Source organism: Notechis scutatus, chromosome 5 (genome assembly GCF_049901735.1).
Source record: "Notechis scutatus isolate UNSWTSFEM ecotype Mainland chromosome 5, rNotScu1.2, whole genome shotgun sequence".
NCBI lineage: Eukaryota > Metazoa > Chordata > Lepidosauria > Squamata > Elapidae > Notechis > Notechis scutatus.
Genome location: NC_142013.1, coordinates 2,267,626 through 2,295,335, shown reverse-complemented (window position 1 = coordinate 2,295,335; position 27,710 = coordinate 2,267,626). Strand labels below are relative to the sequence as shown.

Below are 27,710 nucleotides of genomic sequence, written 5' to 3'. Positions count from 1 at the left end.
CGGGGGGGGCGGGGAGCTCCTCCCTTCCGGCGAGCGCGGAGGGGCTTCCGGCGAGCGGCGGCTCCTTTCTGGGAAGGCGGGGGCCGCATCCTCCACGCCCCTCGGCCGCTGCGCTGCTCGCCGGCCCGCCCGCCCGCTTCGACCTCGCCATGTCCGCCCTGGAGAAGCAGCTGCAGCTCGGCCGCCTGCCCCCTCGCCCGCCGGGCCCCGCCGGAGGCAGCGGCCAGGCCCCTCCCAAGATGCGCATGGGGTAAGAGACCGGCCGCGGTGACGTCACGGGCGGTGACGTCACGACGGGAAGGGGAGACCGGCGGTGACGTCATCGGCGCTCGGAGTGGGACACGAGCGCGGGGGGTGTTGTAGAGGAGGCTTTGTGGGGGGAAGGGAAGGGGGAGGCGAATGAACCCAGTGCCCCGCCGAGGATGCGGGACTACAACACCCATCATCCTCCCCAGCCAGCCCGGCTTGGGCGTTGCCTCCTACTTACCTTGCGAAAAATCACACTGAGTTTGATTCATTCCTTGATCAGCCGCCCATTAATTAGAGATTAATCTATGGAGGGTCTCCCCCCCGCTGGATAATGGGGAGGGTCTGCCCCCCCAGTTGGACAATGGGATCCCCCCCAGTTGGATAATGGGGAGAGTCTCCCCCCCAGTTGGATAATGAGGTCTCTCCCAGCTGGATAATGGGAAGGGTCTCCCCCCCAGTTGGACAATGGGGTCCCCCCCCCAGTTGGATAATGGGGAGGGTCTCCCTCCCAGTTGGACAATGGGGTCCCCCCAGCTGGATAATAGGGAAGGTTTCCTCCGCAGGTGGACAATGGGGTCCCCCCAGCTGGATAATAGGGAAGGTTTCCTCCCCAGGTGGACAATGGGATCCCCCCAGCTGGATAATGAGGTCTCTCCCAGCTGGATAATGGGAGGGTCCCCCAGGTGGACAATGGGATCCCCCCAGCTAGATAATAGGGAAGGTTTCCTCCCCAGGTGGACAATGGGATCCCCCCAGCTGGATAATGAGGTCTCTCCTAGCTGGATAATGGGAAGGGTCTCCCCCAGTTGGACAATGGGGTCGCCCCAGCTGGATAATAGGGAAGGTTTCCTCCCCAGTTGGACAATGGGTCCCCCCAGCTGGATAATGAGGTCTCTCCCAGCTGGATAATGGGAAGGGTCTCCCCCCAGTTGGACAATGGGGTCTCTCCCAGCTGGATAATGGGGTCTCTCCCAGCTGGATAATGGGAAGGGTCTGCCCCGCACCACATCTGGACCACAGCCCATTTTTGCCCTCTTGGGTGCCTGATTCCTTCTAACTGCCCCCCCCCATTGAAAGACACCCCCCCCCTTTGCTTTCCCACCCCCCTACTCCCCTCCTCCTCCTTCCCAGCTGGCATCCCCCTCCCATCCTCCCCAGCCAAGCATGGGAGAGGAGGGAGTGCTCTAAGACCCCAGGCGTGCTCCCTTTGACACGGGGAGGGGTGGGGGAGGCAGGGTAAGGGAAAAAGAGGGAGGGCCAGCACAGGGACGCAGCCCCCACCCATGGACTCCCAGCCCCTCCAGCCTGCAAGGAGGGAGGGAGGGAAGGAGGCCTGGAGGATGGGTGCTGGGGAGGGGTGGGTTGGGGGCAGCTTCTGGATAATGCAGTTGGGGGGGGGGGTTTCAGACTGCAGAGGGGTGGGGAAGGGGCAAGGGGCTGGAGATGGGGGAGGTGGCAGAAGCAGAGCCGCCCCCATTGCTTTGATGGGAAAAGGTGGGGGGATCCAGGAAGGACGTTTTTTTCTGACTATTTTCCAAAAAGGGGGGTGGGTGGAAACAGAAGGAAGACTCCGATTCCGGGACCACCAAGTAAAATCAGGACAGAAAAAAAGAGTTCTATAATGTTTCTCCACCATGGCAACTTTTAAGAGGGGTGGACTACAACTCCCAGACTCCCCCAGCCAGGGGAATTCTGGGAGTTGAAGTCCACACAGGTTGACAAACCCTATCCTAAGCCTTTCAGTGCAGCTAGTCCTCAACTTAACAGCTACTTTGAGTTGCAGTGGCCTTGGGGGGGGGAAAAAAAGGGACTAACGGTCGTTTTTCACACTTACGACTGTTTTTCGCACTTCCCACCGTTGCAGCGCGGCTGCGTGATCAAAATTTCAGACGCTTGGCCACTGGCTCATATTTACGACGGTCGCAGAGTCACACGATCCCCTTTCGCGACCGTCTGACGAACAATGGGGGAAGCCAGGTTCATTTAACAGCCGTGTTACTAACTTAAGAATTGCAGTGATTCGCTTAATGACTGGTATGAAAAGGGGGGGTTAAAAAAAGGGGCATAACTCAACGACTGACTGGTTTAGCAATGTATGTTTTGGGCCGAATTGTGGTAAGTTAAGGACTATCTGTGCAGCAACAACCGATGACTCCAAGCCTGAATCCTGAAAAGTTCTGCTCTTAAGACATTTGCGCATCATGCCCAGATGTGTGTCATTTGCACACCTGCACAGCATGCCCAGATGTGTGTCACAACTGGCAGAGATGGCGACATTTCTGCCAGAGGGACGTTGCAACCAGAATGGACTTTCTGGGACTTTAGTTTCTTTTGGACAAAATGGATTATTTAGATTATTATTTATTATTATTGAGGTTGTTGAGATTCTTTTGGACGACACGGATAATTTCCTGCTTCTTTACAAGGTTCATTTTGTGACAGGGTTTTAGGCAGGGTTTTTGAATGGGTAGAGGAATGTTGGACTCTGAAACAAAAGACAATTGTGCTGGGTTTTTTCCTTGCCAAATGTTTCCGGCCTCTGCTTTCTAAACTTTCCCAATCTTTCAAATTGGGGTCATGAAATGTCTACAACAAAACTACCCAGCTCAGAGAAGCATCAAAGACCCCCCACAGTCCCCCTCCCCCTCCCTTCTTGCACTGATGATGTTGCCTAGTTGGGCCATGAAACGTCTGCACAAAAACAACCCAGCTCAGAGAGCATCCAAGGACCCCCCGCAGTCCTCCATTAATTTTCCCCATGGGTCGCATGAGAAATTTGAACTGTTGTGGAGGGCCGAAACAACAGGGGTGTGTGAAATTGGGTAAGCAAAAATTAATTATTGCCTTCAAAACAAAAAGCAATCCCAGGGGACCTGGACAGAGCCAGCCAAAAGCTCAGATTTAGCCTGGAGGCCATAAAAAATGCCCAGGTCTGCTTTAGATTCATTAGTTCATTCATTCATTCATTCATTCATTCATTCATTCATTCATTCTCTCTCCCTCCCTCCCTCCCTCTAAATCTAATATCTCCCTCATCCTTTGATGGTGGGTGAAGATTTGTAAACACAAAAAAATTAAACACCTCCTTTTATTTTTCAGGCCTGGAAGGAAGCGAGATTATAGTCCGGTTTCCTGGAACCAATATTTTGAATCTATGGAAGATGTCGTGGTTGACACCGACTCTGGCAAGGATATATCCTTCTCTTTTGGTCTCTGGTGTATTTATTCCACTTGCCTAATCTTGATGGTGCGGTTAATAATTGAAGCCAAGGGTTCTCCCAGCTCCATTTAGCACGCACGTCTTCTTGCTAGATGACTTTCGAATTAAAAATGCAAAAACAACTGGGGGCCAGCCATCACTTCCTTTTTTGAAAACCAAAAAAGAAGAAAGCTATAGGTCATCTAAGTCGCCTCTATTAATTAATACGGGTTGTCCTCTCATTAGGACCGGTCACTTAGCAATTCTTCGTAGTTACGGTTAAGTTCCCTGGGTCTATTTCCAGCCCGCTAACCATCTTGGCTAGTCTAGGGAAGAGAAGGACCAGGGGGAGACAGGAGAGCATCTTCCAATAGTTGAGGGGCTGCCCCAGAGAGGAGGAAGGGGTCAAGCTATTCTCCAAGGCACCCGAAGGCCAGACAAGGAACAATGGATGGAAACTGAACCAGGAGAGATTCAACCTGGAAATGAGGAGAAATTTTCTGACAGGGAGAACCATCAACCCATAGAACAGAAGTTGCTGTCAGAAGTTGTGGGAGCATCATCACTTGAGACTTTCAAGAAGAGATTGGACTGCCATCTGTTAGAAACAGTATAGGGTCTCCTGCTTGGACAGGGGGTTGGACTAGATGACCCACAAGGTCCCTTCCCACTCTGTCAATCTGATTTATTGCTCTTTTCTGCGCTCTTTCCAGAGTCCCAACATCTTTTTTTACATCGAGGTGACCAAACCTGGATGCCGTATTCCAGGCGTGGCCTTACCAAGGCCTTATAAAGTGGTACTAACACTTCACGTGATCTTGATTCTGTCCCGCCAAGGTCCCTCGCAGCCCTAGGATTTTGTGATTCTATGTAGTAGTGTTCTGTCAAGAGTATATTCATGAACTGGAATAAGTGCTTGGTAACAAGGTCAGCCCAATGAATAGGCATAGCAACTAAGTCAGCCAATGAGGACTGTTTGGAAACTGAAACTAGAAGTAGCCTAGGCATGGCTCTGTATTAAGCTCTGCAGCTCTGAAGCTATGTTGAGCGCTGAGTCTGTCTGTTGAAAATGAAACCGCTTCTCTGCTGTGTGTCTTGCTTGCCTGCCGAACTAAAGTGAAACTCAGGTCTGTTTCTGAGCTCCTGTGTTGCTGCTGTTCTGCTCTGAACCTGTAACATGTCTGCTTCTGTTTGGAGAAATCTACAACTGGTATTGTAAAATTGGCTTTACATGTTTATAAAGAAGTTAAATGAAGCCTCAGCCATCTGTGTTTAGTTTTCTGGCGCTGAATTTACGCTGCATAACTCTGAACATGTTCTACCTCCCTCTCTTTTCCCCCCTTTAATCTGGAGTCTTTCCCAGGAGGTTGTCCTTTCCTTAACTGTTCATACACTTTTCGAGTTTACAAGAGCGGGTCCGAAGGTCCGGTGTTGCTCCTACTTCACGGCGGAGGTCATTCTGCGCTCTCCTGGGCCGTCTTCACCGTAAGTCCCTTCCTTGTTGGTTTCTTTCCGGGTTTTAGATTTTTAAAACCCCACCGAGCGACTCTGGGCATGTCGCTTATCTACAGGGCAGTTCCTCGGCGTACGGCCCTCAATGTTTCTTTCGTCGCTAAGCGAGACGTTTGTTTCAGTTGAGCTCTGCCCCCATTCCGCGACCTTTCCCTGCCACGGGGATGAAGCAAATCGTTTAATTGTCATTAAGTCAGTAACGCGGCCGTTAAGCGAATCCAGCTTCCGAAGGTCGCCCCGAAGGGGATCGTGTGAGCCCTGGGACCGTTGTAAATATGAAACACCGCCCCCCGCCTTGCCAAGCGTCCGAATTTGGATCACGGGGATGCTGCAAAGGTCATGTGCGAAAAACGGTCCTTTTAAGTCACTTTTTTTTTCAGGGACGCTGTAAGTTCGAACAGTCCCTAAACGGACTGTCGTAAGTGGAGGATTATCTGTACTCTGGCATCTCATTGGCCAGGGGAGCTCCCATCGGTTTGCGCCCTGCCCAGCTGTCGTTTTTTTGGGCAGGAAAAGCTTTTTTGTGAGGGGTTTTGTGGTTTTTTGTTTTTGTTTTGGTCAGCTGGTCTCCCAACAAAAACCTATTTTTAAAATGGCCTCTCAAGCAGAAATGCCGCTTCATTGTGGCAGGGCCCAAAATAACACTGCTAAGTGTTATAAATATAAAATATAAATATAAAATATAAATATAAAAAGCAGGGATATACCATGTTTCCCTGAAAATAAGACGCTGTTGTCAGGGCTCCAACAAATCCACCCCCATTCAAATCATAAGTCTCTAGCCGTATCTCTCAAGAGTAAAAAAAAAGATTTATTAGGTGTGTGACCATGTTGGCGTTAGCTGGGTGCAGCCGACACTAAAATACATCATTCATTTCCCCCTTGACCCTGGTCTTCCCCCCACCCCTGATGTATATTCTCCAATGGGACACATCCATAGCCAGGAATCATCAATCATGCTCTCCAGTAATAATCTTGCGTGCCGACAGCTTTGGGCTGCCAAGGCGATTATCTGAGGCATTTAAGGAATGCACTGCTTCCCCCAACACACACTCCTTTTCTGCTGGCAACTAAAAAGAGCAAAGGAGTATTATTTATTTTATTTTTTAATTGTCATCTCTCTCTTATATATATATATATATATATATATATATATGTATGTATGTTTTCTTAAGTTTTTGGTACTTACATGTATGGTGTTCGGCTTGGTTCGGGTAGTTTCCCACGTCATTGTAGTTGTTCTTTTAAAGTTGTAGCAACGTTTCAGCAGAATCTCATCTGCCATCATCAGGCTTCTGTATTGTGTCCGTCTGTGAGTCAGACTTTTACAGTGGTTTCAGATTTAAATTTGGGGCAGCCTATTGCTGTGCCAGAATGGTTTTTTCTTCATCCTGATTGGTTGGGAGTCTTGGTCTGTGTTTATTGGTCTCGGAGTTTGCTGTGTTCTGCTTGATTGGTGTCTCTAATATCTTCTGTCTGTTTTTTGGCTCTTTTTGTATCTTGATTGGCTGGCAGCATTGTGTTACTTTAATGGAGGCCTTTAGTGCAGCTTGGCCGGGTAAATGGGCGGCTATCATTAGTTAGGAAGCTGGGTTTCATCTGGGTGCCTGGTTGGGATGTGTTTGAGCTGGAGGTATCAGGGGGGATCTGTTTGTGCCCAGGTGTTTGCCTGGCTTGTGGTGTGGAGATTTTTTTGTTTGTGAGTGCAGGCTTCCAAATGATTGACAGGCACCCAACCAGGCACCCAGATGAAACCCAGCTTCCTAACTAATGATAGCCGTCCATTTACCCGAAGCCAAGCTGCACTAAAGGCCTCCATTAAAGTAACACAATGCTGCCAGCCAATCAAGATACAAAAAGAGCCAAAAACAGACAGAAGATATTAGAGACACCAATCAAGCAGAACACAGCAAACTCCGAGACCAATAAACACAGACCAAGACTCCCAACCAATCAGGATGAAGAAAAACCATTCTGGCACAGCAATAGGCTGCCCCAAATTTAAATCTGAAACCACTGTAAAGTCTGACTCACAGACGGACACAATACAGAAGCCTGATGATGGCAGATGAGATTCTGCTGAAACGTTGCTACAACTTTAAAAGAACAACTACAATGACGTGGGAAACTACCCAACCAAGCCGAACACCATACATGTAAGTACCCGAAAACTTAAGAAAACAAATATCAAACCTCTACGGGAGGAAATAAACTGCCAGATCAAAACCTACGAGAAACTGGAAATTAAAAGAGCAGGAATACTATGTGACCTCCAATTCCTACGCAGCTGCAGGAGACAACAATACTACACCAACCTGCTTCAAATTAACATTTCATCAAAGCACAGCAGCCACTAAACGTATCCTGAAAAGAACTGAAATGGCTTTACTAAGGAGCGAGCTCCACAATAAGAGATTCGATTAGATCAGTTAAACAAAGATTTGCTAGCACTACACCTGGAACTGAGCAGCAAAATCCACCCTCTACTTTGGGACAAGATAAAACAACTTACAACTTGGAGAGCTGATTCTGAAGGCATTTACAAACAAGAAAAATTATTGAAAAAACTAAAGAAATTAGAACATGACAAGAAAACCCCAACAACTCACAACAACACCTGAAACAATTAGTGCACAACGTTTCCAACAGAGAACTCACCAAAACAGAAACAGATGTCCTAACCAAAGGATTCAATTATGCTATAGCACCCCAAAAAATCCCCACAGAATCCATCATATGTGCAGTAGAATCCAGCCTAACTAAATTAAATACAGATGAAGCTGATAAAATAAGACACCAAGTTACCAACATCTTATGCACAAGCAAACCACCAAAAAGCAACTTACAGAAAAATGAAATCAAAGCACTACAAACCCTGAAAAGAGATAGCAGCATAATCATCCTCCCAGCAGACAAAGGGAATGCCACTGTAGTAATGGACAGAAAAGACTACGAAACAAAATTGACAGACCTACTCCAAGACTCCACATACAAACCCATAAACACAGACCCAACCACATATCTGGAAAAATTAACCAAGAAGAAAATTATAACCAGCCACATAAGCAAAGAGATCCAACACGCGATCATACCCAGAGAGAAATCTTCCAGATGCCCCAAACTATACGGCCTCCCAAAAATACACAAAGAAGGCATACCTCTCAGACCCATAGTCAGCTCCAGAGGAGCACCACTACAAAACCTAGCTAAACACCTAGCAAAAGAGCTACAGCCCCATGCTGAAACAGCAGCTTCTCATGTAAAAACTCATACCACTTCTTGGAAATGATCAAAGATCTACACGTGGAGCAAGAAGATCTGCTTGTAAGTTTTGACGTGGTTTCACTATTCACTCAAGTCCCGATAAAAGAGACCCTTGAAATCATCAAAAATAAATACCAACCAGCTAAACACCTCATGGAACTAACAGAACACTGCTTAACCAACACATATTTCATATACAAAGGACAAAGATACAAACAAATAGAAGGAGCTCCCATGGGATCACCACTGTCACCTGTCATTGCAAACCTGTTCATGGAAGAATTCAATCCAGAGCCCTGGCCAATGCCATCCTCAAACCCAAACTATGGTTAAGATACATCGATGACACATTCGTGATTTGGCCCCATGGACAAGAAAACCTAAACAATTTCCTAACACACCTAAACAGCGCACACCCCAAAATCAAGTTCACCATGGAAACAGAAACAAACAAACAACTACCATTCCTAGATGTACTAATCTACAAAAAAACAGATGGCACACTAGGACACACCATATACCAGAAGAAAACCCACACCAACCGCTACCTCAACGCCCAATCCCACCACCACCCAGCACAGATAAACTCCGTGGCTAAAACACTAATTACCAGAACCAAACGCCTGGCAGACAAGACACACATTAAGACTGAACTATGCACCCTGACTAAAGTACTGACAGCCAACGGCTTCCACAAAAGCAAAATCACCAGCTTGATCCACAAAAACACACTGAAACATAATAGAGACCCAGAAGATGAACAGACCTATGGAACAGCTGTCCTGCCCTACATAAGAGGTACTACAGACAAAATTAGTAAGGTACTACACAGACATCACATCAGGACTGCCTTCAAAACAGACAGAAAAATAGCAGCCATCCTTAGCAACCCCAAAGATAAAATTGACCTGGAAAACCAAGGCATATACGAAGTCCCCTGTGCATCATGCCCGGCCACATACATTGGACAGACCAATAGAAGAATAAGCACCCGCCTGGATGAACACAAAAATGCAGTCAAAAAGCTGGAACACACTTCCTCACTAGTCCAACACATGGAAGCCACAGGTCATAGCATCAACTTCAATGGCACCAAAACCCTGGCCACTATAGAAAACCCTAATCACAGAATCATCAGAGAAGCCATAGAGATTGAAAAAGACCAGAAAGCATGAATAGAAGAGATGATTCCACCAGGCTGTCAATCATTTGGAAGCCTGCACTCACAAACAAAAAAATCTCCACACCACAAGCCAGGCAAACACCTGGGCACAAACAGATCCCCCTGATACCTCCAGCTCAAACACATCCCAACCAGGCACCCAGATGAAACCCAGCTTCCTAATTAATGATAGCCGTCCATTTACCCGAAGCCAAGCTGCACTAAAGGCCTCCATTAAAGTAACACAATGCTGCCAGCCAATCAAGATACAAAAAGAGCCAAAAAACAGACAGAAGATATTAGAGACACCAATCAAGCAGAACACAGCAAACTCCGAGACCAATAAACACAGACCAAGACTCCCAACCAATCAGGATGAAGAAAAACCATTCTGGCACAGCAATAGGCTGCCCCAAATTTAAATCTGAAACCACTGTAAAAGTCTGACTCACAGACGGACACAATACAGAAGCCTGATGATGGCAGATGAGATTCTGCTGAAACGTTGCTACAACTTTAAAAGAACAACTACAATGACGTGGGAAACTACCCGAACCAAGCCGAACACCATATATATGTATATATATATATATATATATGTATGTATGTATGTATGTATGTATGTATATGTATATGTATATGTATATGTATATGTGTATGTATGTTGGTTATTCAGCTTTGTTCGGGTATTTTCCCACGTCATTATAGTTGTGCTTTTAAAGTTGTAGCAACGTTTCGGCAGAATCTCATCTGCCATCATCAGGCTTCTGTATTGTGTTCGTCTGTATTGTGGGCAGGGGGTTGGACTAGATGACCTACAAGGTCCCTTCCAACTCTGATTATCTGTTAAATCTGATTTGAGTCGTTTTATCTCTTTTCTTCAGGCCACCATCGTCAACCGTATCCAGTGCAGGATCGTAGCTTTGGATCTAAGAGGACACGGTAAGCCGTTCCAAGCCCGTTCTCTTCAGAGTCGAGCCTGATTCTGTGGGATTTCACAGGGAACCAGGGACGTTTTCTTGGCAGGAATTCAGGTAGTCCTCGACTTACAACAGTGTGTTTAGTAACAGTTCAGAGTTACAAACGGGACTGAAAAAAAGGGACTTAGGACCATTTTTCACACTTACGACAGTGGCGGCCCCTCCATGGCCACGCGATCAAGAGTCAGATGCTTGGGTAACCCAACTCGTATTTATGACGGTTGCAGAGTCTCGTGCTCCCCTTTTGTGACCTCCTGACACGCAAAGTCAGTGGGGATTCGCTTAACGACTGTGGGAACTAACTTAACTGCAGGGATTCGCTTAACGACTCTGGCAGGAAAGGTTGTAAAATAGAGCGAAATTCATTTAACACGTGTCATGCCCCTGTTGGAGTCTGACTCCGAGGGAGAGATGGAACAGCTGACAGAGAGTGGGAGTGTGGCTTGTGGAGGAAACTGGGGAAGGGCAGAGGCCGGCTGGGCATTCAGAGGAAGACCCAGGCCCATCCCCTCTTCATCCTAGGGCACGCAGGGAGGAGCGGATAAGGGAGCAACGTGAATGGCATGGACTACGGGGGAGGAAAGGGCCCTGATCCCCTTCATGGGCTGCAGCTGGGAGGACTGTTTAAAAGGACAAACTGCACATGGCAAAGTTGCTGGAAGCAAAGCGTGAAATTATTCCTGTCACAACTTATCTGTGTTCTGGCTTCCTCCCAACTGTGGTTGTTGCGTTATCTGGTAGACGTCTGCAATTAATCATCCTTATCATGCCTGCCTACTAATTCCTTCAGTGTGGTTTGTGTTGGGTTTTTTATTTTGTATTAACTCTACTTTGGGTGTGGACTGCATTTACTCCCTCCGCAAACTCTTTTCTTTAAGAGTTTGATATCCAGCCAAGGATAATTGGACATTGGGGCCAAGTTGGAGGCATTAAAGGGACTTTCTTCTATTTTTGTGACTTGGTTATTTTTGTGTCATACCCTGGGTCATAACATTGCATCTCACTTAGCAACAGAAATGCTGGGCTTGATTGTGGTCATAAGTCGAGGACTACCTGAATAGAAGCTGGCTGAGTCTTGTTGAGCCCATCCTGATGTGTTCGTGTGCCTATCCAGGTAGATATCTATCCCGAGAATTTATTAATTATTTGAGAAACATCAAATATGAATATAATATTGTAATACGCAGCACGAATACCAATGCAACTCAGGTAGTCCTCGACTTATGGTCAAATTTCTGAGCCTCAGATTTCTGGTGGTAAGCCAGGCATTCATTGAGCCTTGTGAATCACTGCAGTTATTAAGTGAGTCACACAGTTGTTAAATGAATCGGGCTTCCCCCTTGACTTTACATGTCGCAACCCCCAGGAAATTGAACCCCTCATAAATTTGAGTCAGTTGCCAAGTGTCTGAATTTTGATCGTGGTGATGCTACAAGTGTGAAAACAGTCGTAAGTTATATTTCTTTTCCAGTAGCTGTGGGAGTTTCGAATGTTGACTAAATGAATAGTAAGTTGAGGGCAAACAGCAGATTTTTTAAAAAGGGGGATTTGGACCAGTGAGTTCACTTCATTTGGCCTCCATTTAAAGCAACTCAGCAATCTGGGTTGGAAATGCTTCAGTTTGGCCATTCGTCGCATAACATTTTGCTGGATGCACACAATTCATTAGACAAGCTGATGCTAAAACTGTAAAAAACAACAATAGGGGTAACATTGAAGGGCGGTCGTAGGGGTGCATCAGTTGAATCAGGGGTGGCAAACTATGGCCCTTTTAGGACCTATGGACTTCGACTCCCAGAATCCCTGAGCCAGCCATGGGGAATTATGGCCCTTTTAGGACCTGTGGACTTCAACTCCCAGAATCCCTGAGCCAGCCATGGGGAATTATGGCCCTTTTAGGACCTATGGACTTCGACTCCCAGAATCCCTGAGCCAGCCATGGGGAATTATGGCCCTTTTAGGACCTATGGACTTCGACTCCCAGAATCCCTGAGCCAGCCATGGGGAATTATGGCCCTTTTAGGACCTATGGACTTCGACTCCCAGAATCCCTCAGCCAGCCATGGGAAATTATGGCCCTTTTAGGACCTGTGGACTTCGACTCCCAGAATCCCTCAGCCAGCAGGCTCAGGAATTCTGGGAGTTGAAGTCCAGGAGTCTTAAAAGGGCCATACTTCCCCATCTCTAACTTGGACAGATGTCCTTCGGGAATAATTTCTTCCCGGCTTCACCCCTGGTAACCATGGACAACTGCAAAGTTTTCTCCCACAGGTTTAGGATGTTTAGTCACATATTCTTGGCCACGCTTCCTTCTCCCCCAGCCTCAGCCCATTTACACCCAGCTTTCCTCCTCTGCTGGCTCTCCCTAGACCATTCTCCATGGCCCTCTGCCCCTTGCCCTTCATCTCTGCCCATTTTCCCAAACCCCCTTTCACCTGGGCCTTTGGCCTCACGCAATTCAAAGAGACCAGCACCTGCCACATAAAAACCCCAGGTGTAAGAACTTACCAAATTTGCACATGATACTAAGCTGGCAGGAATAGCCAACACCCAAGAAGATAGGCTCCAGATCCAGATGGATCTCGACAGACTACAACCCTGGGCCCTATCTAACAAAAGGAAATTCAATGCAGAGAAAAAGAAAGTCCTACACTTAGGCAAGAAAAACCAAAAGGACCCATATAGACTGGGTGAAACCAGGCTCAATAGCAGGAACTGGGAGAGGGATCTTGGACCCTTAGTGGACAACCAGCTAAATAGGAGCAAGCAGTGTGCAGCAGCAGCCGCCAAAAAAGCCAATGCAATCCTAAGTTGCATTAACAGAGGGATACAATCGAGATCAAGGGAGGTACTAATACCCCTCTGTAAAGCCTTAGTAAGACCAGTCCTAGAGTACTGCATCCAGTTTTGGTCACCACATTATAAAAAAGATATTGAGACTCTAGAAAAAGTGCAGAGAAGAGCAACCAGGATGATTAGGGGACTGGAGGCTAAAACATACGATGAACGGTTTGCAGGAACTGGGCCTGGCTGGTCTAGGGAAGAGAAGGACCAGGGGAGACAGGAGAGCATCTTCCAATATTTGAGGGAGGGGCTGCTCCAGAGAGGAGGAGGAAGGGGTCAAGCTATTGTCCAAGGCACCCGAAGGCCAGACAAGGAATAATAATGGATGGAAACTGAACAAGGAGAGATTTTTCAACCTGGAAATAAGGAGAAACTTTCTGACTGTGAGAACAATCAACCCATGGAACAGAAGTTGACCTTGGAAGTTGTGGGAGCTTCATCACTTGAGACTTTCAAGAAGAGACTGGACTGTCCTCTGTCAGAAACGGTGTAGGGTCTCCCGCTTGGGCAGGGGGTTGGACTAGATGACCTACAAGGTCCCTTCCAATTCTGATTATCTGTTATATGTTAAGAACTTGTCAATAAGAAGGACAAAAAAAAGTCTGGATTGCAGACACGGAAGTAGCTGGAGGCAGCAGAAGAGAAGACAAAAGAACTGGGGGGAAAATAATCACAAAATATAGAGACTTGCAAATAGAAATTGAGCGACTGTGGCAAAAGGAATCCAAGGCAGTTCCAATAGGGATCGGCGCCTTGGCTGCCATCCCAGAACATCTGGAACATCCAGGAATGAGATTCAAAAATCCCAACAACCGACCGGTTTGCTGCCCAGTTGCTGGGTGGGCCTGGCCGTGATGGGCGTGGCCTACTGGAACTTCCAGTTCGGCCCATTTTTCCCCCCTCTCAGAGCCTCTGCAGGGACCCTGCACTTACCTGCATCCAAAACAGGCCACGTGGAGACTCCTGGGAGAGGTGGGGTACGGTGGGAGGCGCCAGCCGGTCGGTTCAACTACCAGTTTGGCAAATCAGATGTAAATTTAACAGCCGGTTCGCTCGAACCAGGCCAAACCGTCTGAATCCCACCCTTGAACACCATCGGCATTGACCAAAAAAATCCCCATCGGTCAATTGCAAAAAAGGCAGCTTGGCTTGGAACAGCTGACATCCTGCGATGGTGTTAAAACATCCTCATCTGCCAATCTGGGGTCCCTGGGAAGGACTTGATAGGTGGACCAAAAAATGCCAAATCCAGCCTAAATTTCTGGCTGACTGCGCCATGATCCACAATAACTACGATGGTTCTGTCCCTGGAACGGAAGAGACCGGCTGTCCATGACCCATAACTTCTTCTTGACTGTTTCCTAATATGATTGATTGCTTATTGTACCCTATGACTATCATTAAGTGTTGCACCGTATGATTCTCGACTCCTGACAAATGTCTCTTTTCTTTTATGTGCACTGACAGCATTTGCACCAAGACAAATTCCTTGTGTGTCCAATCACACTTGGCCAATAAAGTCTTCTCTTCTAATTCTATTCTTCCCCTTTAGCTCATATAATTCAGATGTAATCAAGAATTGGTTGATTAAATTAGGGGAAGAACAAGTCAAAGAGATGATGGCGGTATGGGCTAGAGATTTCGGGTACAGTATTAATTTGGATCAATGGCAAACGGTATGGGAAAGGAATAAAAAGAAATATGGAAATATGGAAAATATGCTCAAAATGTTTTATCGATGGCATCTTCCTCCAGCCAGATTGGCTAAGATGTATAAAAAAAGCCAGTCCTCAAATTGTTGGAAATGCTCAATGGAATGGGAACACATTACCATGTGTGGTGGAGCTGCAAAAAAGCGCAAGAGTCAGGGAAGTGGCTGGAGGAAATGTTGGGTTTTAAATTAGATCATGTACCAGAATGCTTTCTATTAAGAATCATGTCAAAAAATACAATTAAGGATGAGCTTTATTTGATTATACTATTTTTTATAATGGTTTATTGAGTTTTTTTCCATTTATACATATCAATAGTTATTAAACAGCGCTGTGACGTTATATATACACTTATGTGTCCTATCAAAACTTACAATACATAATAATTTCATACCCTCTTATTTATTATATACATTATTTACATTTTCTATTCTTATATCTATTATCAATCCAAATAAACCATGTTTCCCACACTGCATTGTATTCTGTGTCTGCTTTCCCTTTTAATTCCATAGTTAATTTATCCATTTCCACACACACTAAATTTTTATTATTATTATTATTAAGTCTTCAGGTGGTATGGAGTTTTGCTTCCAGTACTGAGCATATGACATTCTTGCTGCTGTTAATATATGTAATATAAGATATTTTGTCTTTCTGTTATAGTTTTTTTTTTAATTATTCCTAAGAGGAATAATTCCGGGACAAAATCAATTTTGTTTTTAGTTAACTCTTCTAACCACGTTTGAATCATTTTCCAGTATTTTTTTTCACTTTTGGGGCATGTCCACCAAGAATGAAAGAAGGGTACCTTGTTATTGTCTACCCTTCCAACAATTTGGTTTTAAATTTGGGTAAATCTTAGCCAATCTTGAGGGTGTAAATGCCGACGATAGAACATTTTATGTTGGTTTCCCTTATATGCTGCCGATTTTGTTATTTTATAATTCATGTTCCAGATCTTTTCCCATTCTTCTAGATCAATCGTATGTCCAACGTTCCCACCCCATGCAACCACCGTTCCTTTCACAATTTCTTCCGCTCTTTCAAATTCTAATAAATGTTTACATAACCTTGATAATAATATCTCATCTGGGCCGATCAAGATTTTATCTAGTTTCTGTAATTCATTATCTATTGATTATACCTATTATTACTGTGGCAAGAATAGCACTTGGCCAGAACTGGAAAGAGACCGAGAGAAATACCGAGCGAAGACAGAGTAATAACATCTTGATATGCGCTGAAATGGACAGGCTAACTTTAGAGATGTAAAATAAAGACGAGTCAGAATATTATGCAATTTGGGATAGATTCTACCAATGGTGGGAGCAGAAAGGAAGGTCTTAGGTTGGGGAAGGAATTGCTGACAGGGTAAGTGAATGGATGAGATGAAAAGAGGACCAATGAGACTGGAAAATACACGAGCAAACAAATGTATAGATGTATATATTTGAATAATTGTATATGGGAAAATATATATCTGCGCGAGACTGACCAAAAGTTATGTCAAACCGACTTCACTGTGTTCAATGTTTTTAACTGTTTTGTCCAATAAAATGTTTTTTTCTTAAAAGAATTGGTTGATTGATAAGCGTTCTTAATTCAGGTGAATGCTTTTTTTTAATTTGACCCGGTTTCGTTGCAGGTGAGACGAAAGTCCGGAATCCGGAAGACCTCTCTGCGGAGACAATGTCCAAGTAGGTGGCCTCATATTTGGGGGGTGTTTTGAAGTTAAGAACCTGGGTGTGATGACCCAAAGGGTCATGGCACGAAAGCAACATAGCCAGAGAACAGGTTCAACTCCCTTTTATTGCTCCAACTTTGCCCCCAAATGTCCCCATATTTACTACAAGTCCTGGAGCAAAGCTCTCACGTGCGCCTTCAGCAGCCTCTGATTGCGAGTAGTTCAGTAAGCCAGGTTTAGCCAAACAGTAACCAGGACCAGCAGCCCAAAGAGCCAGGTTAGCCAACAGTAACAAGGACTAGCAGTCCAATAAGCCAGGTTTAGCCAAACAGTAACCAGGGCCAGTAGTCTAACAAGCCAGGTTAGCCAAACAGTAACCAGGACTAGCAGTCCAATAAGCCAGGTTAGCCAAACAGTAACCAGGACAGTCAACCAGTCCAATAAGCCAGGTTTAGCCAAACAGTAACCAGGGCCAGTAGTCTAACAAGCCAGGTTAGCCTAACAGTAACCAGGACAGTAACCAGTCCAATAAGCCAGGTTAGCCAAACAGTAACCAGGACTAGCAGTCCAATAAGCCAGGTTAGCCAAACTAATCAGGACCAGCAGTCCAATAAGCCAGGTTAGCCAAACAGTAACCAGGACAGTAACCAGTCCAATAAGGCAGGTTAGCCAAACAGTAACCAGGACTAGCAGTCCAATAAGCCAGGTTAGCCTAACAGTAACCAGGACTAGCAGTCCAATAAGCCAGGTTAGCCAAGCTAATCAGGACCAGCAGTCCAATAAGCCAGGTTCAGCCAAACAGGAACCAGAGACAGCAGTCCAGTAAGCCAGGTTCAGTCAAACCGTAATCAGGAGGAAGAAGTTCAGCAAAGCAGGCAAACCGAGCAAGCCCCACAAGGCAGCACCGTAATCTCCGGGTGTCGGCAAGTGCTGCACACGATTCAACGCTTGTTCCCGACCGATGCCCCTCCCACCAGCACCTCCTTACATCTCCGTCCCCAGGTGTGCCTTGGGAAGAGGGGCGGGGCGCTCTCCTCCCGAGTAGCCGGCTCAGTCTGTCTTGTTCTCGCCTTCTCTCTGCTCTCCGTGCTCTTGGATCGGGAGGGGGTGGTCCTTGCTCTCTTTGCCTGGAGCTCTGTCTCTCCTGCTCTCCTCCCTGTCTCTAATCCTGAAAAGCCCAGCCCGGACTGGCCCTGCCCTTCCCTCCATTTTCCTCCGCAGCCCCCTCCCCACCTCAATCTCTGTCGGCTCTTGTCCCAGCTCATCTTCCCCCGCAGATTTCAGGGCTCCGACAGGGGCACGACACCGGGGTTCAGTTGTCAAGTTTGGATACTCCTCTGCTAGGCGACCAGTGGGGTTCCTTGGCCGGTTGGTTTGCAGCTGGGCAAACGAGCAAGATGGGCTTGTGGGGTCCCATCCAGCAGGACAGCAGCTGACCTCCTCCTGTCCTTCTGTCCTTTCAGAGACGTTGGCAACGTGGTGGAAGTCATGTATGGTGACCTCTGCCCTCCCATCATGCTGATCGGGCACAGCATGGGAGGAGCCATTGCTGTCCACACAGCGGCATCCAACCTGGTGCCGAGCTTGTTGGGCCTCTGTATGATCGACGTTGTGGAAGGTAAGGCCCCCCAACCCCCAGAATTTTCTCCTCTGCATCAGACTTTCCTAACCTTGCAGTATCCAGGATACATGTCAGTTTGTTTACTGTGTTTCCCCCGAAAATAAGACCTTATGGTCAGGATTCTGGCACTGACCCCCATTTAAATCCTGAGTCTTGAGCCAAACTTCCAAAACTTCCAAAGGATTTATTGGGAGTTAACACGTCTGGTTCTGCCTGGGTGTAGCCAACTCTGAGACGCGTCATTCACTGTCACCCTTGACCCTGGTTTTCCCCCCAACCCCCTGGGTGTATCGTAATTCATATCCTCCAATGGGACACCTCCATAGCCCAGAGTCATCCATCAGGCTCTCCAGTTAGAGTTTTGCACGGCAGAAACTTCAGTCACCTAGTGACTATCTTTGAAAACCTTTATGGAATGCAGTTTCGGTTTGCAAGCCGCCGCACTGCTCCCTCCCTTTCTGGTTGGCAACTCTACAAAGACCATGGAAATATTTTATGAGTTGACCCTTCTCTGATATCTTTTTGCGATAAAAAAAAAAGGCACCAGGTCTTATTTTGGGGGGGGGATGTCCTCCACTGACTAACCTCACTTGCGCGCGTCGCCCCCGGCCTCCTTTTCGCTGTCAGAGGCCTTCAGGAACTTCTTCTTCTGCAGCTGGCAAGGCTTTCCTGAAGGCCTCTGCAAGCGATATAACAGAGCTCAGGATCGATCCAGAGCTCAGGATCGATCCAGAGCTTTGTTCTCAGCTCCAGAGGCCTTCAGGAAAGCCTGACCTGCCTTGCCGGCTGCCAAAGAAATGGGCCAACAAGGCAGGTGTTGAGGGGGTGTGAGGCCTGGCTACAACTGTCCAAAGGTAAGTAGTAGGACAACTCCCCACACACACACCCCGCATCCCTACCCTAGCTTAATTTTTAACCCATCCACTCTGGAGTGGGCGGAGTCTTAATTAGGGCTTATTTTGGGGAAGTAGGGCTTATCTTGGGTGCGTGTGTAAAAAAATCAAGCTAGGGCTTACTCTCAGGGTAGGTTGTATTTTCGGAGAAACAGGGTCACACCAGGTTTATCCCTCTGTCATTGGTACAGGGACGGCTATGGATGCCCTCAACAGCATGCAGAACTTCCTTCGGAGTCGCCCGAAGACGTTCAAATCTCTGGAAAACGCCATCGAATGGAGGTAACGTTAGAACCATGTTGGTCTGTTTGGGCGTCCCATCCCAACAAGCCTTGTGACGGCGAACCTCTGGCATGCGTGCCAAAGATGGGCACGCACAGCCGTTTGTCCCGGCACGCGAGTCATGGGCAAACTTACCTCACTGCACATGCCAGACATGATATTCTTCCGATTAAAATCGAATTCGCTTTTTTGGGAATCGCCGCGAGCGGAGCCTGGGCGGGTGGGCGGGCGGTGCGAGCGGCGGGCGGTGCGAGCGGAGCCCGGGCGGGCGGTGCGAGCGGAGCCCGGGCGGGCGGTGCGAGCGGCGGGCGGTGCGAGCGGCGAGCGGAGCCCGGGTGGGCGGTGGCGAGCGGAGCCCGGGCGGGCGGGCGGTGCGAGTGGCGGGCGGTGCGAGCGGAGGCCGCTGAGCGGCAGGAAAAGGGAGCTGGGCAGCGATTTCTTGGCGTGCGGTGGGGGGTCTCTTTGGCTGGCCCCGATTTTTTTTTCAGAGGGGAATATCATGCCTGACATGCGCAGGCCTCACGAGCTGATTTTTGGCCTGTTTGAGGCCATTTTGGGCCTCCCAGAGGCTTGAGGGAGGCCTCTGCGGTCTTTGCAGGACAAAAAAAATAGGCCCATTTCGTCACTTCCTGTATTTCCGGAAATACCGGAAGTGATGAAATGGGCCCATTTTTTCGGCCTGCAAAGCCTGCAGAGGCCTCCTCAAGCCTCTGGGAGGCCGAAAAGGCCTCAAAACAGGCTGAAAATCAGCTGCAAGGCACAGTGCAGGAGTGCGAGCGTGCGCACCATTTTTTTTGGCACAGGAGCCCCAAAAGGTTAGCCACCACTGCAATAAGCCAACTTTGTTCTCCGTCTCTGGATCTAGCCGCTCGTAGTTGCTGTAAACCATGAGCCGGAGACCAAAAATACAATTAAGAGTGAATTACCATTAACCCAGTGGCACGGTTGTGAGTGCTCCAGAAGTTGTGAGTGCTCCCATCACTGAATTCAAGAAAAGACAGGACAGCCGTTTGTCCAACATGGTATTAGGGTCTCCTGCTTGAGCAAGGGGTTGGACTAGAAGACCTCCAAGGTCCCTTCCTGCCCTGTGATTTGGTTAATTCTGTTCAAAAGGCAGCAAGTGCCGCCTCGGCAAAGAAGCTGCTGTAAGAGGATCGCACAGACTTGACTCCCAACAACGGCACGACAAAGTAGCAACAATGGGGAAATGAAATCGGCACTTGTGAATTCCGTGTCGGTGGTGACTTGTTGTTGGTTTTTTTTTTTGTTTCCCCATAGTGTGAAGAGTGGACAGATCAGAAATCTTGAATCGGCGAGAGTGTCCATGTTCGGCCAAGTCAAAGAGTACGTCAGCTTTTTTAAAACTTCCTTCCCTGCCTTCTTACGTGAAAATCCTTTTGCCTGGGCCCTTTTTGCGAAACCCCTTCCTTGCAGAGCCGTGTCTTGTGAAACTTTAAAAGACTTCGAAGCGCCTGGACTTCCGCCGGCTAGAAAATTCTGGGGTGTGTGGAGCGGTCGGTGGTCCCTCGGAGCTCATGCTTTGCTTGCAGACGTCTCCTTACCCAGCTAGGTAACAGGGCTCCTCTTCCCGCTTCTCTTTGTCTTCCTTTCCCCCCTCCTTCCCTTCTAACACTGATGATGTTACCTAGTTGGGTCATGAAATGTCTGCAAGCAAAACAACCCAGCTCAGAGCACCAAGGATCCCAGTCTTCTTCTTCTTCTTCTTCTTCTTCTTCTTTTCTTCTTCTTCTTCTTCTTCTTCTTCTTCTTCTTCTTCTTCTTCTTCTTCTTCTTCTTCTTCTTCTTCTTCTTCTTCTTCTTCTTCTTCTTCTTCTTCTTCTTCTTCTTCTTCTTCTTCTTCTTCTTCTTCTTCTTCTTCTTCTTCTTCTTCTTCTTCTTCTTCTTCTTCTTCTTCTTCTTCTTCTTCTTCTTCTTCTTCTTCCTCCTCCTCCTCCTCCTCCTCCTCCTCCTCCTCCTCCTCTCTCCTCCTCCTCCTCCTCCTCCTCCTCCTCCTCCTCCTCCTCCTCCTCCCTCCTCCTCCTCCTCCTCTCCTCCCTTTGTACTGTCTGCAAATCCTTTCTGATGATGTTACCTAGTAGGGTAATGAAACGTCTACAAGAAAACAAGAAAACTCAGAGAGCACCACAGTCCTCCTCCTCCCTCTTCTCTTTGTCCTGCTCTCTGCAAACCCTGCTCCCTTCTAACATGGATGATGTTACCTAGCTGGGTCATGAAACGTCCGTAAGAAAACGACCCAGCTCAGAGAGCACCAAGGGTCCCACAGTTCAAGTCTGAGCTGCAAATAGCCTCCTTTATTGTGATGGGATGTATAACGGACTCCAGAAACATGGAGAAGGGGCCATGGCCATTACCGAAAACATTCCCAACCGTGCTAGGCATACGTTGACCCGTAGAGAATTGACCCGTGGAGAATTTCTTTGACAGGCAATTCCAAGATCGCGTCCACATTCCTTTCGCTCGCTGTAAAGACCTTTCCGGGATTTTCCTGGTTTTTCTCAAGTTTGTCAATCTGGAAGGCCTTCATTTTAATCTCATTTCCCTTGCAAACTTTGCAATCAGGTGCGAAGAAGCCACGAGCCCCGGCGGCCCCAAAGCCATCGTGGAAGGGATTATAGAAGAGGAGGAAGAAGAGGAAGAGGAAAGCGAAAACGGGGAGTCTCTCAACAAGAAGAAGAAAGATGACGACGTGGAGGTGAGTGTTGCGGCCCGCCAGCGGTTAGCGGAGCTGGCGTCAGACCTGGACAGTGAGGAGGTTGGGGCGGGGGGGGGAACCTGGGCCAGTCCTGGAGTCTGGGGAAGGCTCGGATGAGGGCTCTGCGTCGGAGGCAGAGATGGGGCCAGGGCCGTCCCACAGTTATCAGCTGCCTTCGGAGTTGGAAATCAGTGGGGAAGAAGAACAGCTGGAGCCTGTTCCCAATGTGCGCATGCACAGAGCTGCCAGAAGAAGGGAACAGCTAAGGAATAAGGGTCGACTCCTGAGTAAAGGCTCAGGTGGATGGGGAATGGCCCCTCCCATGGGGAATAAAAGAGGAGCGAAAGGGGAGTGGGTTTTGCAGGAGACAATTAGTTCAATTCATTAGGGTGAAGATTTGTTCCATAACTTCTTGCCAAGTAATTGCTGCTACAGCGTGGCGCTTGCAAGCTATCGGCCTGGCAACTCTCCTAGCCTGACAAGATCTGTGGTTGTAATTCACCCTTTAAAAGACTGTTTGCCTGACTTTGCTGGATGCGAACGAGAGGAATTCACCTTAGCCTAAATAAAAGGGGTTTTGTCGGGACGAGGAGTGGGCTTCGTGATTTTGGGAAGCCTCGGTCAGAACAGTGAGAAACTTTTCCCAGCCCTTATTTTTTCCCCCTTTCTGGTCCTTTGCATGTGAAGCCTGTGCAAAAAAAATTTGGTGCTGAGATGCTCCGGTGTCGCCCTAATTGAATCATGATCCCCGAGCCAATCTTCAAAAAAACTTCCAAGGATTCATCGGAGTCTACATCCTGGCCCTGCCCTGTATGAAGCCCACTCTGGCCTAGATCATTTACAGTCCCCTGTGACCCTGTTTCCCCTCCCCTCCCCCCTGGGTGTGTCATAAATCAGATTCTCCAATTGAGCATCTTCACAGGTTGGGTGTCATCAATCACGTTCTCCAATTAAATATATCCCTGGGCAAAAGCTCCGGTAGTTTAGTTACAGTCTTTTAAAGATAAAGAGTTGGAATGTACTTTTGCTTTCCCTCCTGTTTTATGGCAACTACTAAAAGAGGCCTAGGAATGTTTTATGAGTGGACATCCCGATTGTCAGCCTCTTGCTTGGTGGCCTATTTTCCTTCTTCCTCCCCCCTCTCTCTCCACAGACCAAGAAAGAAGCCACCTACACCTGGCGGATTGAACTGTCCAAAACGGAGAGATACTGGGATGGCTGGTTCAGGGGTCTCTCCAACCTCTTCCTCAATTGCCCTGTCCCCAAACTGCTGCTTTTGGCAGGTAGGTGGGGCTGCCTTTTCCCCCCCTTTCCCCCCCCCCCCATTTCTTCCCTTCCTCCTTCCAGGAATTCATCCGCTCCCTTTGCGAGGTATGCTGGAAGAGGCCCAAAGCCGCTGTCCGACTTCCCTCCCTGATGCTTATTTATTGATGTATTTATTTGTCTCCCGCTTTTATCCCTTTGACAAATAATGCAAAGAGGCGAGCGTCTCCGGCACACCTTCCCCTCTGCTATTTCCCCCCCCCCCACAACAACAACAACCCTGGGAGGTGGGCTGAGAGAGAAGGACCGGCCCAAAAGTCGCCCAGCCAGCTTTCGTACCTAAGGAGGCCCTAGAAGTCACGCTCTCCCACTCTCTAGCCTGGCACTTTAACCACTAGGCCAAACCGGTTCTCACAAAGGTTTCGGGGTATTTTGCAGGTGGGTTTATATGTGAGGATGCACAGGTAGTTCCCAAGTTACACAACCATTTGGGAAAAGAAAGGGAGGGAAGGAGGGAGGGAGGGAAGGAAGGGAGGGAAGGAAGGGAGGGAGGGATTGATGGCTATTGAGTGGAGAAAGATGGATGATAAGAATGGATAGGTAGACAAATAGGAGAAAAAGAGATAGGAATAGATAGGTAGGTAGATAGATAGACAGACAGACAGACAGACAGAGATAGGAGATAGAAGATGATAGATAAGAGGAGAAAAAGAAGAGATAGATAGATAGATAGATAGATAGATAGATAGATAGATAGATAGATAGATAGATAGATAGATAGATGATAGATAGATAGATAGATAGATAGATTGATAGATTGATAGATAGATAGATAGATAGATAGATAGATAGATAGATAGATAGATAGATAGATAGATAGATAGATAGATATAGATAGAGATAACAGGAGAAAAAGAAGAGATATAGATAGATAGAAAAAGATAGGAGATAGAGATAGGAATAGGAATAGATAGAAAAAGGTGATAGAGGTAGGTAGGTAGAGATAGATAGATAGATAGATAGATAGATAGATAGATAGATAGATAGATAGATAGATAGATAGATAGATGATAGATAGATAAGAGGAGAAAAAGAAGAGATAGAGATAGATAGAAAAAGATAGGAGATAGAGATAGGAATAGATAGAAAAAGGTGATAGAGGTAGGTAGGTAGGTAGATAGATAGATAGATAGATAGATAGATAGATAGATAGATAGATAGATAGATAGATAGCAGATAGATAGATGATAGAAGATAGATAAGAGGAGGAAAAGAAGAGATAGAAATAGATAGATAGATAGATAGATAGATAGATGATAGATAGAGATAGGAGTAGGTAGATGATAGATTAAAAAGATAGGAAGAGATAGATAGAAAAAGAGATAGGAGTAGGTGGGAGAGAGAGAGAGAGATACTGTTAGGTACATAATTCAGAAATGCAAAGAATAAATTCAGAAGTTGGCAAGAGCCTTGGATTAACATCTAGGGGCCTCTCCTCTTTTCTCCCTCCCCTCCCCCCCAACTCCCTCCCCCTCCTCCATTTCTAGGTGTCGATAGACTGGATAAAGATCTCACCATTGGCCAAATGCAAGGTAAAAGTCTTCAGCTTTCCGGTCCAGGGTGGGTTCCTTCTTCCCCACTGACTGTAGACGTCCGCGCCTTCATTCCGTTCATTCGGTGAACCTACCAAGGCTGTTATATTCTGATGCATTAAGCTGGATTCTCAAACGGTTAAAAAGGTGCCCTCCTTAACAGCAGCGACTTCCCCAAATTTAGCGTACTTTAATTGGTGTATTTTATTTTTTTTATGCTGCCCATTTTGTTCTCTGAAGTCGTAGGGTTTCTTGGCTCAACGGCTGAAACCGGCCCAAATTCCCTCCCCTGGCTTGGGTGGGGATCACCGCGGGACTCGAACTCACGACCTCCTGGACCAGGGCCTTAGCCCTTGGCCCAACCCGGCTCTCTTCTCCTTTTCCCTGCAGGGAAATTCCAGATCCAGGTGCTCCCGCAGTGCGGCCACGCAGTCCACGAGGATGCTCCGGAGAAAGTGAGTGAGCGTGGTCGTTTTGCCTTCTCTCCGTGCTGGGCTCGAAACGAGGTTGCCGTGTCAGGCTTGTTCAAGGGGGAGGCTAAGCTGGTTGCCCCACCCCACCCCAGCCCCCACCCGAGGGGTGTGTCCTTCAGCCCCCAGAAAATTCCCTAACCAGCAGGGCCATTGTTTTGGTTGGCATGAGATAAAAAAAAAGACATTGAGACTTCGAGAAAAGTCAATACTGCATCCAGTTTTAGTCACCACATTATAAAAAAGAGGTTGAGACTCTAGAAAGAGTGAGGAGAAGAGCAACCAGGATGAAGAGGGGACACTGGAGGCTTAAAACCTACGATGGACGGTTGCTGGAACTGGGCCTGGCTAGTCTAGGGAAGAGAAGGACCAGGGGAGACAGGAGAGCAGCCTTCCAATATTTGAGGGGTTGCCCCAGAGAGGAGGAAGGGGTCAAGCTATTTTCCAAGTCACCCGAAGGCCAGACAAGGAATAATAATGGATGGAAGCTGACCAAGGAGAGATTCAACCTGGAAATAAGGAGAAACTTTCTGACAGTGAGAACAATCCACCCATGGGACAGAAGTTGCCTTCGGGGGTTGTGGGAGCTTCATCCCTGGAGGCTTTCAAGAAGAGATTGGACTCCCATCTGTCAGAAATGGTGTGGGGTCTCCCGCTTGGGCGGGGGGTTGGACTAGATGACCTCCAAGGTCCCTTCCAGTGCTAAGATTCTGTGACATACATAGATAAGATACATATGATAGAAGATAGGCAGGTCATATAGACAAGAAACAAAGATAGATGGAGAGAGAGAGAGAGAGAGAAATGATAGATAGATATATTAGATGGATGGATGGATGGATGGATGGATGGAAGAGATGATAGACAGGTCAGATAGAGACAAAGAGATGGAGAGAGATAAATAGAAGATAGATGATGGATGGATGGATGGATAGATAGATGAAAGAGATGATAGACAGGTCAGTTAGAGACAAAGATAGATGGAGAGAGAGATGATAGATAAATAGATGAAAGATGATAGACAGAGACAAAGATAGATGGGGGAAGGAGAGGGAAGATAGCTAAATAGATGATTGATAGATAGATTGATTAGACAGAGACAGGCATGATTGATAGATGATTGATGGACAGACAGATCAATGGAACAACTTGCCTCACGGCATGGTGGGTCCTTCATCACTGGAGATTTTCAAGAAGGGACTGGAAAGCCGTTTGTCCAGATTGGCCTAGGATCTCCTCCTTAAGCAGGGGGTTGGACTAGAAGACCTCCAAGGTCCCTTCCAACTCCGTTGTTAGTTCGGTTAATGTTCTCTGGAAACCACCTTCCGGGCTCCAGTCGGCAAGGCCTGACCCGTCCGCGCGAATGGCTCCTTTGGGCGAGAGCAAGGAAGGTGCAGAATGCAGGGGTTCCCAATTGGTTGGGGAGGGCCTGTCCCAGGGAAAAGGGGGAGAGCCTCCTTTGTCTCTGCAAAAAAAACCCTCCCCCCGGTCTCTCTCTTTCAGGTAGCGGAAGCCGTGGCAACGTTCCTCATCCGTCACAGGTTCGCGGAGCCCATCGGCGGATTTCAATGGTAAGGCTGGCGGTTGCGGTCACCAGATGTTGTTGAGCTGCTAGATTGGGGCTGGGGTGTGGGGAAGGAAATCTTGAAATTGCCTCCCCCCCCCCCATGCTAACAGGGGAGCTCGGAGGGACAAAGCTGGCGTGAAGAACTGTACGGATAGTCCTCGAGTTACAACCGTTCAGTGACTGAAACTATGGCATTGAGAAAACTGACTTACCACCCTTTTTTCACACTTACGACCGTTGCAGCATTTCCCATCGTCACATGATTTATATTCGGTTGGCCACCGGTTCATATTTGTGATGGTCGCAGCGTCCCGGAATCACGCGATCCCTTTTTGCGACCGTCTGACATCGGGGAAGCCAGATTGACTTAATGACCGTCTTAAGTAACTTAACCGCAGCGATTCACTCAACAAGCATGGCAAAAACGGTCGTAAAACAGGCAAACTGTCATTTTTCAAGACAGTCTTAACAAAACTCGCTCCACGGCAGAAACTTTCGCGTTTAGTTGTCGTAAGTCGAGGACTATCTGGCATCCGTGGCGGGCGTCATCACACAAGACGGCAACGCTAAATCGAGGTTCACCAGCTAAACACGTCTCCTCTTTTTCTCTTTTCTTTCACAGTGTTTTTCCTGCTTGTTAATACCCCCCCCTCGATGGTCCCTCCTGCACCTCTTTTAAATAAACCAACATCGGACGCAT

The 27,710-nt window shown here is 47.4% G+C and overlaps 1 protein-coding gene across 1 annotated transcript; it reads left to right on the top strand.

The window, feature by feature from the left end:
- On the top strand, positions 1–27,710 carry PPME1 (protein phosphatase methylesterase 1). The gene is made up of 14 exons (XM_087965969.1): positions 1–250; positions 3,349–3,443; positions 4,842–4,933; positions 10,271–10,328; positions 16,571–16,622; positions 18,073–18,227; positions 19,315–19,405; positions 20,684–20,749; positions 21,986–22,118; positions 23,272–23,401; positions 24,929–24,973; positions 25,364–25,428; positions 26,947–27,014; positions 27,633–27,710. Exons 1-14 carry the CDS (start codon positions 150–152, stop codon positions 27,649–27,651), a joined length of 1,170 nt encoding a protein of 389 aa, XP_087822095.1. The 5' UTR covers positions 1–149; the 3' UTR covers positions 27,652–27,710.